General features: G+C 39.0%; 1 protein-coding gene across 3 annotated transcripts in view; it reads left to right on the top strand.

Annotated features, from left to right (window-relative positions):
• The first annotated feature begins 9,659 nt into the window (after positions 1 to 9,659).
• LOC131683685 (guanylate cyclase soluble subunit beta-1) overlaps positions 9,660 to 16,250 on the top strand; it is a 75,092-nt gene continuing 68,501 nt past the window's right edge. For 2 of the 3 annotated variants that reach the window (XM_058965913.1, XM_058965894.1), the window contains exons 1-2: positions 9,660 to 11,089; positions 11,480 to 11,553. In XM_058965913.1, coding sequence (XP_058821896.1) covers positions 11,087 to 11,089; positions 11,480 to 11,553 — 77 coding nt within the window. In that variant the 5' untranslated portion in view covers positions 9,660 to 11,086. Of the gene's footprint in view, positions 11,090 to 11,479; positions 11,558 to 16,250 lie in introns of all 3 variants that reach the window. The other variant, XM_058965904.1, reaches the window with a different exon arrangement.

Genomic DNA, 16,250 nt, shown 5'->3' with positions numbered 1-16,250 from the left:
GAGAACCTCTCTTTGTTTACTTTCTCTTTCGTTTATTACGACGTCATTACAACACTTTGCACTAATTTTCCAGTACATATCGAAAGCCGACGGTTTTTACTAGAATATTACGCAAAGAGTAGAGTAGAAAATGCTGAAATGGCCGAGTAATGAACAGAAGAGAAAGACCCCAAAGAGAATCTCTCGTTGTTACTTACGTCCTATTGAAAATTTTCTCTAGAATTGATGAAACGCAAATAATAAACCTTCGTTGCACTTTCTTCTATCCATTCGCATGAATTTGTTGCTAAGAAAATTTTCGTCTCCTTAGCCTGTCATGGAGACGACAACGCAAAGAAAAACCGAAAGCTATCATACACGCAACATTTGAATATACCTACACATTCGCCTCAAACAATAAACCCAAGCGAACGGTATACCGTGCTTGAATCAAAAAGCTGTGCCAGTACATCGTGTCCGTACACGAATGGAAGATACGCACCAAGCAAAATGAGTCAATGCTGGTGATGATGGGTGGTGCGAAAGAGACAACTAGTACCACGACGCTAGCCTCTGCTACACTGGCTGTGGGAGCATGCAGCGCAGTGCTCTTCTCTGCCTGCTGTCCAAGAGGCAACTGAGCTTGCTCGACCAAATCTGCTCTTTAAATAGTCGATGATGACGTCGTTCATAGAAGCGGTGCGCGTTAGATACATAAATCTATCGTGCCAGACTAGGGAAGCGCAGCCTTCTGTGTGCAAATGCGTGGTATTTTAACTATGTTGAACATTATTTAAAATTTTAATGCCATGATATCAAAAATCTTTTGGTTTATCTATTGGAATCTATTCTTAGAAGTATTTCTGAGTGATATGCGCAAAAAAATTGAAAATTTACCGTAAGATGGCTGAATTATAAGCGTTTAAAATTGGACCACTTTTCGTTACATACCATTTTTGTTGAATTTGCAAAGTGCACCCCCCATATCGAAAACAAAGACGTAGTCCTACGTCAAAACTCTCACCCGTAAAACTGGGCAAGGTTTAACCATTAGTATAAAATTCGATTAAAAATAAATAAATCGTATCTACGCAGGAGCATCCGTATATTGTGATGTACAAGGTTTAAAAGTGGCTAAAAACTACTTTGCGAGAATTGTAAATGTTTTTTTTTTCGGTTGTAATACTGAAGGTTTTTCCGACTCTTAGGCGGCCCTTACACGTTCAATATTTTTGTCATTACTCTCTAGTATTGACAAAAATATTGAACGTGTATGGACCGCTTTAAAAAGGAGAGTCCCTGTCTGACTTCTATACTTGAAGTTTATATCCGGTATTTATATTCTAATATATTTGAAGCAGATTGTTGAGGAGTGAAGTTCCTACTTCGGGTCCTTAGTGCAGTGTAGTGCGGTGGTAGAGTTTGCCGTAAAACTAATTGCGTTTTGATAGTGGAAGCAGCGGATTTACACCTGATCATCGACGATCGTCCTGGGCCGTCTCTGAAGGAGAAAGAAGAAAAACCTCCGGAACGGAACCCCAAGTAAGTCGCCCCAACATTTGGTCCTTCGAGCCTGATCGGAGGAAACCCCAACCAGTAAGGATCGGTGCGGTCAGTACACCATTGCAAATTGCTGCTGATGCGACGCTACGGCAAAGAGTTTGCCCGGCCCATCCCCCCGAAGATTCCTACCGTTAGTGCCATTTTGGACGATATCACTGCAGTTCATTGCGAACTTTTGTAATCGCAGCTGATTTGGGCCAACTCGGAACAGAAATTTTTGTAAATTTACTGTTTGTAAAAAAAATTGCATGGTATTAAAAATGTGGTGGTGAGTTGTAAAATCGCGTAGATTGTTACGGTCGCGACGGGAAGGATAAATTCGTTCGATTTGCGTGCCATTCTCGGTCGTTCCGCGAAAAAGTGGCATTTCGCGCCGGGAAGTATTTTTTCGTTCGAATTGTGCCATTTTCGATTTCGTGTCGTGTAGGAACGGTACCCGCGTCGGGAAGGAGTCCGAATTTTCGATTTGTATCGTCAGAGTACGTGATCCAGCGGAAAGGGATCCTCGTAGTGCAGAAGGCAGTGGAGAAGTTTGCGGAGGATTTCGGGAGGATCGGGATGCCAGCCAAATTCCAATTCGCCTCGACGCACTGGACGAATCTACAAGGAGTGCCTGGAGGTACGAGGACAGATCGAGCTGTACGATCAGTCGGAGATGCTAGATACCCACTTGGAAGAACGCATGGATTTCGAGACGCGTTACTGCAGGGTCAAAGGTTTTCTACTGTCCAATCACGCTGCTGATCCCAACCAAACCATGGTGAACAACACAATGGCGACCCCTGCTCACGTGTCGTTCTCGTTCTACCTACGCTTACCCACCTACCTAAGTTTAACGGATATTTCTCGCGATGGCTCGCATTCCGTGACAGTACACGTCGACGATTCATAAGCCCGAAAACCATTCGAGTCCGTAGACGTAGAAGCGGACAACTACGCATCGACTTGGAAAGCATTGCTGAAACAATACGACAACAAGCGGTTCTTGAAGCGTCGGCTCTTCCGAGCTCTGCACGACCTACCACCAGTCAATCAAGAAAATCCCCAAGAAATTCACGCTTTGGCTGACGATTTCCACCAACATGTAAGAGCTTTGGCAAAGTTAGGCGAGCCAGTCCATTATTGGTATACACCGTTGGTCAACCTCCTTTGTTACAAGCTGGATCCAACTACGCTACGTGCTTGGGAGGAGAAACCCAGCAACAACGACGGCGCAACCTACGATATGCTGATTGAATTCCAACGTACTCGTATGCTAACGTCCGTTATAACCGATCCGCGATATCGGTCCCAACAACCAGTTACAGCAAAGGTGGCCGATTCGATTCCAACCCCGAAGCCGTTTAAAGAGGCTTACCAGACAACCACAATTGAATCGAGTTCCAGTTATCTGCCGTGTCTCGCCTGTCCGGAGAAGCATTTCGTCTTCCAATGTCCAGTATTTTTCGAGATGTCCATCTGCCAGCGTCGTGAGTATATATGCTGGAATTGCTTCCGTACTGGACACCAAGCCAGGAACTGCACCGCCGTGTTCTCCTGCCGGAGCTGCCATGCACGAGCCAGCACCGTCGAACGTGCAATCTATTCCTGTTGTGGCAGCATGTCAGCCTATTCCTTCGACGTCTGCCATCGCTGGCCCTTCCAGCTCAGTGTATCCGAACAGCCAAGTTAGCCTATCGGTCCAGGCTGAGCACAGCACAGTTTTGCTGGAAACGGTTTGCCTCCTCGTCGTAGATCAGAACGGCAAGGAAATATCCGTACCTGCACTCCTAGATTCAGGATCCATGTGCAACTTAATCACCAACAAGCTTGCAAATTCCCTAAATCTTCGTCGCACCAAGGTGGATATCGCAGTAGCTGGTATAGGTGAATCCACCAAGCAGATCAAGTGCCAATTCACTGCTAGGATCAAATCGAAGTCGACACCGTACTCCACTAAGCTTGAGTTCCTGATCCTCAAAAGACCAACGGCCAACCTTCCGACCATTCCGATTAACATTTCCACGTGGAATTTTCTCAAGTTGTAATGGCAGACCCCACATTCCATATTCCATCCGACATTGACATGGTTGTCGTTGGTGAAGCGTACCACGTGCTGCATCTTGTCAGCAAGCGTTCCCTGGGAAAGGGATTACCGTTGCTAATAGAAACAGTGTTTGGATGGACTGTTTCCGGGAAGATATCCATCGATCATCCCACCGTTTCCCGCGTCTGCCATCTGACCACTGTCGATCGAAGCTTAGTTCAAGTGTTGCAGAAGTTCTGCTGAGCCGTGTTCTGTGAATTCCATAGATGAAAACAGTGTGAAGAATTTTACGCTACTATCACCATTCGCGATACATCCGGTCGTTATCTCGTTCGTTTGCCGCTCACCCGTGATATGCTAGTCAACCTCGGCGAATCCAGAGCCATCGCCGAACGTCGTCTCCTGAGCCTTAAGAAGCGACAAGAACGTGATTCACCCACCCAGGACGCATACTGTAAATTAATGGACAAATCCGCACGAATGGCGCACATGAAGAAGCTCATCGATCCAGTAGACGATGTGAACTTGCACTGCTACCTCCCGCACCATCCTGTGTTCCATCAGGAATCCAGCATAACCACGACGGTCCAGTTGTCTTTACCACCACGCATCCTGACCAAAAGGAGGGTCATGCCCTACATTACACAGATCTTCGACCAACTAGGACTAGTAGTCACCGTAACGAAGCTTGGGCATTGAAGACCGACGCAGGAGAATCCTACGAGTGGGATCGTCCGCTACCTCGGTATCTCCACGGCGAATGGAAGGAGTTCCTTGGTACGCTAGATACAATCTCCACAATCTGTCTCGCAGGTCAAGACAGAATCAATTCAGCTCCACTTTTTCTCCGATGCCTCTTAAAAAGGCACATGGCACATGCTGCTAGGTCCGGTCTGAATTCACCACGCCGAAATCCAAGATCGCTCCGTTAGCCATCTGCCAATCGATTGCTCGCCTAAAGTTGTGTGTCGCTGTGTTGTCGACCAACTTGTACGAGAAGGTGATGAAGTCCGTAAAGACATCGTCCGAAGCTTTCTTCTGGGTTGATTCGACAATAGTCCTGTATTAGCTGTAATCGTGTCCGTCCCGTTGGAAACGATGAATAAGAAGATTAGGATGAAGCAAAAAGAAAAAGTTGAAGCATCCGTGCTACTTCAAGGTGGCCGGAATGTTGAGGAGTGAAGTTCCTAGAGCTATAGTTGTTAATCTAAATCTAAATGAATTATGTACACCTAAACACAAATTAACCTAAACCGGAATGAATTTAAACTAATTGCCTAAATTAAATAAACCTACAAATGTTTACCCCAAAAAAAACGAACAAAGGTGCACCACCCTACTAACCTGCACAAAATCCCGCAATGCAGCATAAACTGCGATAGCAAGACCGTACCGATCAATCAGACACCACACCAACACACAGAAAAATGATCACAGCTTCGTGTGAGACGGAATAGGCAAATTAGCTCACAAAGGCTAAGATAAAGTAGATAATATTACCTTGTTCGTTCAAGTTGAATATGAGATTTTTCTGTTTTCATCAAGTCACTTTCCAAAACTCGAACTTTTTTCTATTTTTTGTCGTTCATCGACTAACTTCAAGTCTAAGCTTTACAAATCTTATTAAATTTCACGTATAAGATGATTTTTTCGGGAGTTATCGTGTTCGTCGCGGTGCTCCAGGACGTGGAAATGGTTAGACGTCTATTCTTGGAACGCTCGTGTGTGTCATGCTCTGCGTGACTGAAAGTATTTTTTTTTTCGTACGCAATGAATTTATAAAAAAATCTTAACATTGAAAAACAGATTCAGTGTGGTCTTGCCTTCAAAATCGTAAAACAAAATAACTTTCGGTTTGAGAACTTTACACTCTACGACGTCAGCTTTGTCGGGAAAAAGTACAAACAGCATAAAGCTTGATCAACGACTACTGAATTTTTTTGAGATTCTTAATAATTTTAAAATTTTCAACATGCTGAAATTTTGGAAAGTGCTCAATATTCTTAACAATCTCATAATTCAAGAATTCTCAAAATTGTCCAATTTTCCGAATGTCCCCATTGTTCAAATTCTCAAAATTTCCAAACTTATATTTCAAAAATTTCAACATTTTTTTTATAATATATTTGCCATTTTCAATATTTTCACAGATTTCAAATTTGTCATATTTTAAAAAAAATTTCGAATGCTCCAAATTGTCCAATAGCCTAAATTCTTAAAATCATCAAGCTTTTCAGAATATTCGAATTTTTCAAAATTCTTTAAATCTGCAAAACGGTAAATATTCACAATTTTTAATAATATCAACATTTTCAAAATAGTCAAATTTTCGAAATTCTTAAAAAAAAATTAAAAATTATTAAAAATTTAATACAGACCCGTTTTCTTATTCCCATGGTGAATTTTATGATGACAAAATGGAGGCTAAGCCAGCCAAAAGTTGCTCAGTAATTTTTTTTCGACGACTTGCACAGTAAAGTGATATTTTTACGGAGCTGTCAGCAAATTGTTTGAAAAATTGCGGAAAAGTTTTCAATTTTTAGCGATTTTCAGTAATTTTTCGAATAATTTGCTGAAACCCGCAATATTTTCCACTAAATTTTTCAGCACTTCTATTATTTTCGGTACATAAACATTATCCAGTAGAAATTCGACAGATTGTTCGGCAAAATTATACCAACATTATCGAACCTAGTCAAAAATTTACAGAACAGGTACAGGAGATTTGCTCAAGTCGCCATTTTCAGAGGAAACTGCTGACTGACCAGTATTTTTGACGTTTGGATGGAACGGATTGCGGAGAGTTCGGTAACCGAATTGTTTTACTGAATTGATTACCGAACGGTTTGCTATTCAAAACCCCAGTAAAATTTTAATGTACCCAGTAATTCAAATTAAGTGTGCATATTTTGTTTTTTCTTTAATTATTTTACATTTTAATTGAATTAGCTAGAAATTACTGGGTAGGGAAAGTTATGAAAATTTACAGCCACAGTACTCAAGTGTGAGCAAAGTTGTAAGGTATACAGATCGGAAAACTAGAAGTGGCAGGTTCATTAAAACAGGCGCAATAGCTTACGGGTTTAACTTTTGTCTTCTGCTGATAGGGGTCGGGCTTATGCAGCATAACTACGAATCACTCAAGTCCACCAGCATGTCCCATGGCAAAGACAGGCTTGTCCCTCTTTACCGTGAGAACCGAACCTTTAATTACTAATATCCTTCTCTTATTATATAGTATTTACCCATCAATAAGCAAAATTTAAGAAAGAATGATATTTCGTTTGCATATTTTCAAGGAAGGAAAAATATGCTCACTAAAAAATTTACTTGAATTTGACTTGGTTCCTCACCTAGGGATAATCAGATAGATTTTCGTGTGAGGCTGGCAAAATCGGGTCAAACGGTTGACGACGGATGTGGACAAAATCTAGGGTTAACAAAATCGGATCTTTATGAAATTTAAAAAATTCTATAAGCTCTCATAATTCACACATTCGAAAAATTCTTAAAATTTCCTGAATTTTCAAAGTATTTAAAGTTTTTATATTTTTCAATAATTCATAAAATTCACATTTTCAAAATCCTCAATATTTTGCAAATTCTCAAAGTTTTGAGAATGTTTAAAATTTTACAAAAATTTTTAAATATTCCTTCAGAATATTCAAAACTCTCTGAAACATTAAATATTCGAAAATATCCTCTATATTTTCAAAATTTTCACAAATCTCGTACTTTTGAAAATTATTAAAACTTTCAATATACACTCAGGTTTTTTACGCGGTTTTTACGAGGTTTTTTTTACGCGGATTTTCCACTTAACGCGGTTTTTGCAAAAAAGTCCTTTTGAATGCAAAAGACTTGATGGAAGAGATGGGTCTGGAAGACTCCTTATGGCCCGCACCTCAACAATATGGGTATTTTCGGAATAGTCTTGACAAGTTGGTGCTAGAAATTTATGTTTGACGCCATTTTGAAATCCAAGATGGCGACTCCCGGTTTAGTGGAAATTCTCTACAGCCCATGCAATATGGGTATTGTCGAAATGTTCTTTAAGAGTAGGTGCCAGAAATTTATGTTTGACGCCATTTTGAAATCAAAGGTGGCGAAATTCGATATAACCCAATTAATATAAGTATTTTCGAAATGGTCTTGACGAGTAGGAGAGAAAGGTCGATGTTTAACGCAATTTTAAATTCCAAGATGGCGACTTCTGGGTTAGCCACATTCGCTATAACCCAGTCAATTTGAGTGTTTTCGGAATGATCTAAACGAGTAGGTTCCAAAAATTGATTTTTGACGTCATTTTAAAATTCAAGATGGCGATTTCCGATTTAGCGAATTTCGCTGTAACCCAATCAATATGGGTATTTTTGGAAGTTGAAGTTGTAGTACAAATAGTTTTAATTAAACAGTTGAATTTACTTGAATTTAAGCAATGTTTTTAATTTGAATCAATTCAAACCCCCACATACGTCTCTTTCTTCACTCACTTCCATTCTCACCGCACTCCTCTGGTTGAACAAATAAAAATATTTTGCATTTCCCTGGTTTATGATTAGATCTTATATTCGAGGATGTTTTGGATGATTGCCCAGATTTTTCATGCGGGAATTCGGGTGAACCAGAAGTCGCCATCTAGAATTTCAAAATGACGCCAAGCATCGACGTTTGTCTCCTACTCGTCAAAACCATTCCGAAAATACTCATATTGATTGGGTTACAGCGAATTTTTCATGGAAAGCCTTGCGGGGAAGGTGCAGATTTATTTATTTCTGGCATCTACTAGTTAAGATCATTCCGAAAATACCCATATTGTTGAGGTGCGGGCCACAAGGAGTCTAGACTCGCCTCTTCCATCTTTCCGAAAATCTACTAAGTCTTTTGCATTCAAAAGAATATTTTTGCAAAAACCGTGTTAGTTGCGAAATCCGTGCAAAAAAACATCCAAAAAGTCTTTTGCTGCGAGTTATTTTACGCGGTTTTTACGTGTTTTTTTACGCGGTACGTATCCCCCGCGTTAAAAAACCTGGGTGTTTACACTACGCCAAAAAATTCTAAAAATTGTCATTATTCATAAAATTCTCATAATTCTTCAATTTTTCGAATGACAATTTGGCCAAAACTCTGAAAATTTTTCAAATTTTAAAAATCTCTCAAAAATTTTAAAATTTTGTGCTTTTTAACATTTCATGAAATTAAAGATTTTATGGTAATCGCAACATATGTATTTCGTAGACTAGTTGACTTTTCTCGATGAAAATGATTTTTCATTCAAGTCAACAAGTCTACGAAATAATTCTCAAAATTTTCAACATACTTCGAATTTTCAAATATTAACAAGATTTTTAAATTTTGGTTTTGCCAAAATATCTTAAAATATCAACATTCTTCGAGCCAATTCATGATTCTAAATAAAAGCAAAAATATTTACAATATAATTAAAGTACGTAATAAATACACTTTGCGGTGTAGGAAGTATTTCGCTTAATTATTTATAGTGGGCTTCAAGGCAAATTCTCGGTGAGCTACAATTGTGATTTATCGGATCAGAAACTTACACCGAAGCAATCAATCGTTTTAGGAATGGTTCTAGTCAGTTACACTTTCGTAATAATATGTAGTCGATAGTATCCATTTATTTGGCACGAATAATCGATTGAATTGGAAATACTTTTTGTTACAAAGAAGGAGTACTAGAATGAAAAGCTTTTTTTCTGGATATTATGCTATATCAGAACCAAGAAAATACTATCCCACAAGCCCCCATGTGGTGGTAATTCAAACAACAACACTCCAACTAGTTATCCACACCAGATAAAAACCGCGTAACGCAGTGTCCTTGAACACGAACCCCGCACCCTTCTATCCCTCCTCCAATGAATATCGAAGCACTGAACCTTCGTCGATTGTATCACAACTAATATATCTCTCCCTCAACTATATCCTTACACATTTTCCATCACACTCTCCCCGTCTCTCGTGACGCTCCCGCGAACCAACGAGAAACTTTCTCCCTGTAGCACCAGAATCAGCCTCCAACCGAAAGCGACAACATTTTCCTCGCCATGAATCAGTCTTGGTCGGGATCTTTAGCGAAACGGAAGCAACGACGTGTTGGACAAAACGGATGAACCGAAAAAAAATCCTCCACCCCCCGTGTTTGAACCATAATCTAGTACCTAACCCCCCAATCGAGCAGCTGTGCAACGCGCGTTCTAGGGTGAGAAAGTCAGTCCTCCGAGTGTGTAGAGTAGAGGGTGGTTAACGGCACTGCTGCTGACTGCTGCTGCGGAGTGGAGAGCGCATCATCTAGCCTAGGATTTTCAAAGGGGCGATTGGCGACGGCTGGTCGGGGAGTGGTTGATTTAATCCCGAACCCATCCCTTTTGAACCAGTTTTGTGCTACCACGCCAGCGAACCAGGAGTCAGGAAGCTGGTACCAGATCCGGAAGAGAAAGTGCATACCATACATGTGTGTGCCGCCGTCGGATCGGTCCGTTCGAGGAAGCTGAAGATGGATGTGCTCGCATAGAGGCCGCACGGTGATAAGAACGGCTCGATACGGTTTGTAATCCGTACGGCGAAAGGAAGTGCTTCTGTTTCTGCAGGATAGGAATATTAAATTCCATTCTTGAACGGGCTTCTCGTTGTTTGCTGTCAATGTTAATGGTTAGATGGAAGGAACTGGTTGGGTGACAGAAGAATAGCAGGCGCTGACAGGAGAAAAAAAGTGACTGGATGAAAGGGATGTTTTCGAGTGGTTTCGTGTTGCTGGAAGGAATAATCTGATCTGATGAAGTGACAAAATTGAATTGATGTTTTCAATTTTTGAACCAGAGGAATAACAACGTGTAAGAAGATATCTTAGCTGGAAAAACCTTGTGGTTCATGTTTAGCTTCGTTGAGAAGGTCGGTGAAGATATTTGGGAAACAAAACGGCCCCGAAACATGTGTTTTAACTTGTGATAACAGTGTGATGAAAGTTTGCTCAATACATAGTAAAGTGGAAGTACCTTCGTTAGCCTGACCCTGTCTAGCAACGGAAACAATTGTCAGTTCACTAAATATAGTCAAGTATACTGATGGCTTCGATGATGGATCGATTGTATTAGTGTGGTTTCTCACCCTCTGGGGGTTGTCCTCTCTACTCGCTTCTGTTTTTTTTGCAAACGCATGAAGGTTTCCTCGTTTTCCTTGTGCACCGTAGCTGCAACGCTTTCCACGTCGTTGCTGGCGAACTAGAGTGCAGTGTCATAAAAGTAAAGTGCGAAAAGTTGCAGCTTGTTGCTTCATCAACCAGCTGTTTTATGCACTTAAAAACTCATAAAACTAGAACCATGGTGTTTAGCATCGTTAACAGGCGGAAGCAGAAGGAAACGGAAGTGAAAATCAATACCGTTATACAATCGTAAAAAGTGATAATTAAACCTAGCATCTCTCATCGTAATCCCTCAATCAAAATTCGCAAACATAATTCGATAAATTAATTCCCGTTAGGATTAGCAAAATCACAAAATGGTAAGCAAAGTTCGCTCCCATAAATTAATTTAATTACCAGTGAATAGCACCAAAAAATACCACCCCTCCCCCTCCTCCTCTTACATACGGCACGGAAAAGTTTGCTAATGAAAGTTTCGCGCAAAGAAAAACAACAATTTCCAAGACCGTGCCGCTGTTCTGTGTTGTGTTGTGACCCGTCAGGAGGCAGTAACAGAGTGTCAAAGTGATACCAATTTAAAGGCTCAGAAGAAAATTGCTCATGCATTCTTTTTGTTTCCTTTTTTTCTTTTTATCCCTTGTGTGCCGCGATGTGGAAAATGAATGGAATACATATGTGTGGAAATCTGTGCGTGGCTGTCATCTTCCCGATATGTATGTGGCACCGATGCTTGGGGTCGGTCGGTGCAGTACGGATTCGTAAACTATGCGCTGGAGCTGCTCGTACTGAAAAACTTTGGATTAAACACGTGGGATGAAATAAAGTAAGTTTTCCTTTTCATAAGCGCTTTCACATGTACGATCTAAACACGTGTGACTCCACTCTAGAGATAACGAACGGCGAAGCTGTTTGTGGTGTTGTGTAAGAACTTTTGAAATGTTGACTTTTGCTTGGCTTGAATCGTTCTATTGGGAACTGATGTCATCTTTAAACAGATGAGAATAGCTTGAAGAAATACTTGATACTGGAAAAATGAATCTTCTTGGGAAATTAAAATGTGTGCTGAAACTGTGCTTGTATGAAATTTTATGTTTATGAAAACTTCCCAACCAATGAACATTTCCCAATTTTTCGGTTGCAAAATACATGGAATTATCACTACAAAACCCTTTATTCGGCACAACTTACCTACCGCATAGGATCAATCTGAAACTTTGATCAGTCTTCCACCATCTTCTGAAGATAACGGTCACGAAACGCTAACAAAGCAAGCGGGAGAAAATATACAGTTAAGCGTTCGCGTCATCCAAGTACCGTTACTTTAGTATCTGTGCTATAGATTGCAGCAATTTTCATCCTGTGTTTCGCGAAGAAAATATCATTTCCGGATGGATATTGATATTTCAAGCTTTTTTTTGAAAAACACTGAAAGTAATATATATTAAGGCTCGCTGTCCATCAAAACGCATGCATCCGGTCGCTGCAAAGCTCGTGAAGACAATTTCCGGGCCCTGGTTTCAGTACGTTGCTTTTGATCGGCACATTTTCAAGTGATTTTTAGCTTTTTGACGGTCTTCAGATTGTTCCGTTTCGTGATACGTTGAATTATTTCGACGCTCGTTCCCACTTTATTGGTCAAAACGCATATAGACATTGATTGATTATTGACAATTAGAAATACCACTTTCTGGTCCAGTTTCAGGTTGGAGCTTAGAAGATCCGGTTTTCCGCCTCTTCCTGGCAGTTCAAAGAATAGTTTTTCCCAACTTGGTAGGATTTTCGCCGATTTTCGAATAGTTACAATCTTTTCACGGAACCATTCGTCAAAAGCTTTAATTAATCAATTAAGACTTCTGGATCATTTTATCCCGGGTGCTCGCAAATCTCAAATGTTCAAAACTAAGTAATTTGTAGCCCAAATTGAACATTTTTGGATTATTTCGATACCGCAACGCAACCGCTTTGAAATTCCGTTAAAACAAACAGGATGATTTTATCTGATTCCCGGAAATCCGGGAAATTTCCAGTATTGCGATTTGTGTATTTCAATAAAATACTGGCAATATGGGTGTGAAAACTCTTTGAGTTGCCTCAAGAGACTGCATCTCAAGGTCAAAGGATTGTTAATTTGGTTGTTAATGAACGGATATTCCGGAGCAAGTTCCCGCGTGACCGTGAATTAACGTTCCGAGATCAAAGTGTCATATGGTACTTCAAAAAACAGACTTCTGAAACAATTCCAAAATTTTTGATAGCTCTATTGCTAAAGTTCCATTAAAATTTACAAATCCTATACATTCATCCTGTTCATTTCTATTGGTGCTTATTCTATAACTAGCTTGTTTTTATATTCCTTAGAAAATAAATGGATTATTAATTATGTTTCTAGAAATTATCTCGCAATTCGCCGTTATGATATTCCAAAAATGTCTTTTTAGGCACCTAGCGAGTTTCCTGGTGTCTGAGCGCCTAGAGACTCACAAAATCTTGAATCACGCATGAATTCTCCGTCTTGCCACTTATGGAGTACGCAGTAGTATGTAGGGTAAGGTGGGGCAAATCCGACCGTTGGGTAAACCCGACCCCCCTCTGTTACCGAAAATCAGAAGCACTACGCGAACTAATATCAATGTTGTCGTGTAGAGCATCGAAAATAATCATAATGGTGGTATGACAGCATTTTATTAGTCTACATTAAGATGCTCATACGAAAAAAGTGTATTTTTACAATTTTGGATTTGAATTTTGTGCATCATTGACTACAGGATATTTCTGATTCTTAAAGTGATTACATAATAAATGTAAGTGGATTTAAATTCTTTTATTTAAGTTTTACAAAGTGCATGGATGAATTTAGTTCAACCTTTTTCATATATTTTTTAATTGCATCGTAATGAAAAATGACGCGGTGGGGCAAATCCGACCTCAAAATATTGGGGTAAATCCGACCGCTTTTTTGCTAAGAAAATTTTTATTTATCACATTGAAATATATTTTTATTGTTATTATTTATTATTTTTATGCAAAATGATTCATAATTACAAACGAAAGACACAAAAACGTGATGGTTATAGTATTCGTCGAGCAATTGCTACGATGCAAATGGGAATATCATTACGTGCTACTGCTCGTGATTTTAGCATTCCAAGATTGATATTGAACTCCATTTTCTTCATGTTACAATTCAATAATACAACATTCATTGATTTATCATTGAAAAACCATAAAATTTGAGTAATATCTGCACTAAATCAACCAAAAACCCCACCATTTTTGAAAATAGCAAAAATGAACATTTTTGTAAAGCGCTTGTATCTCAAGATATTCCGAAGATTTAAATAAAATGCTATATACAAAAAGTTGCCCAACCTTTAATTTGGTATATAAAACGACTTGATCCGTTGTAAAATGAGCATTTTACAGCTAAAACCATTTACTAGGTCGGATTTGCCCCGCCTTACCCTACACTAGACCTTTCCGCATTTTGAAAAAGGTTTGAAATATTCATGGGTCAGTTCGGTTTTTTGTTCTAAGTGTGAATTTAAAAATTTTCGCCAAAATTGGCTTAATTTTGACATGATTCAGAGGTGTCTCCATTCAAAAATCGTGTTTTTGCTATGTTTCCTTAGTACGATCACTTACACTCTGATCAAATAGGCCCTACATGCCCACAAATCACAAAGTTGTTCCTTAGACGTATCTTAACATGTTTTAACAGGTGAATATTAGGGTGGGACAAAAATTAGATTCCAGCTCCGAGCAACTTTTTAGGTGCCATTTGGGTCCCAGAACAACTGTGCAAATTCTTAGCTTGATCCCTGAAACTATTTTTTTGTGTCCACTGTTTAAAGTTTACATGGGATTTTGTATGGGAATATTAACTTTCACAAAATAATTCCTCCAGGAGTCGCCCATTATTTCATAAAAATAAATCGTTATGTGGCTTTTATAGGATATTTAACAAAGAAACAAAGTCTCGAAAACCACGAAGGAATCTGACGCTTGGGAAAAAAGTTATTAAGCAAAAACCGATTGATGCTGACGATTGATAAAATATTCATTTTTTCTAGCACCACTGCTTTTGGTTGTCCAATTATACGCAATTTTGTTTTAATTTTCATTTAATGTTTTTAAAAGATAAATTCTATACTGTTTCGCCACTTGTCAAGTGTTTTGAGGGATAAATTGAGGCTTCTTTTGTGCATAATACGAGAAAGTTAAAATTTTTGTATGTAATTCGACCATCAGCAGCAGTGATGCTATGAAAAGCGAAATTTTCATAAATCTTCAGGACATCAATCGGTTTTTACTTAATAACTTTTTCCACAAGCATCAGATCGTTTCGCGGTCTTTTAGACGTTGTTTCCTTGACAAATTTCCTATAAAAATCAGACATCCATTTATTTTTAGGAAGTAAAAGGCGACTGTTGGAAGAATTATTTTGCAAAAGATGATTTCCCCATACAAAATCCCATGTAAACTTTGAACCGGGGGCGCAAAAATATAGTTTCACCGATAGAGCTAAAAATTTGCAGAGTTGTTCTGGGAGCTAAATGGAACCCAAGTTACTCGGAGCAAAATTTTATTTTTTTCAAATAACCATGTCCCACTCTAGTGAACACAGCTCTAATCGCAATAGAAAATTTGTTAACTGGATTTTTATATACACTGATAATATAATTTATAATTAGTTATATGTACAAAAAATTCGTATATTTTATGAAAATTTTCTGTGCGAACCTAATTTCTAGCGATTTACGAATATATTCTATCAGTGTAGAAAGTATATCAAGACTTCGGAAAATGTGTGATATTTTTTCTGGATTTTGATATTCTTTTCTATATAAAAATCCAGTTAATCAATTTTCAATTGCTATTAGAGCTATGTTTACCTATTAAAACATGTTAAGATAGTCCAAGGAACAACCTTTGATGATTTGTGGGCATGTAGGGCCTATTTTATCAGAGTGTAAGTGATCTTATTAAGGAAACAAATCATGTCAAAATTAAGCCATTTTTTGGAGAACGTTTTTTAAAATCTGAGCTGACCGATGTATATTTCAAAACATTTTCAAAATGTGGGAGGTCCAATGTACATTGTACAGTAGACTGTCCAGAAAAAATAATAAATTTTTGAAAACTCGATTGGCCCACCCCTGACTCGATTTTTAGTCCCATCCGGAGTATTTGCTCCAAATTTGAAGCAAATCGGACAAGTCTAGCTACCGGACCAATGCTCCTATAGGTTATATGTGATTTTTCGACAATTCACATGGAGAAAACCCACTATCTCGCATTTTTACCGCTAGGTGGCACTGTATACATCTTATTATCACTGTAAGTGAAAATAAGAGAGATAATTTAATTGTCTATAACTTTGTCGAAGACTTTTAGTCAATCCGGCTTTGTTAAAAGAAGTTATTGAACTTTTAACGAAGTGATGTCTGAGTCAGTTATGCGTGGGGCATAGCAGCGCATGGTTGTGTATCAGTAGGGGAGACCAGGGCTAGTTGGCGGTGT

Source organism: Topomyia yanbarensis, chromosome 1, assembly GCF_030247195.1.
Source record: "Topomyia yanbarensis strain Yona2022 chromosome 1, ASM3024719v1, whole genome shotgun sequence".
NCBI classification, from domain to species: Eukaryota; Metazoa; Arthropoda; class Insecta; order Diptera; family Culicidae; genus Topomyia; species Topomyia yanbarensis.
The sequence above is the reverse complement of the archived record's forward strand: the minus strand, read 5'-3'. Positions and strand labels throughout refer to the sequence as shown.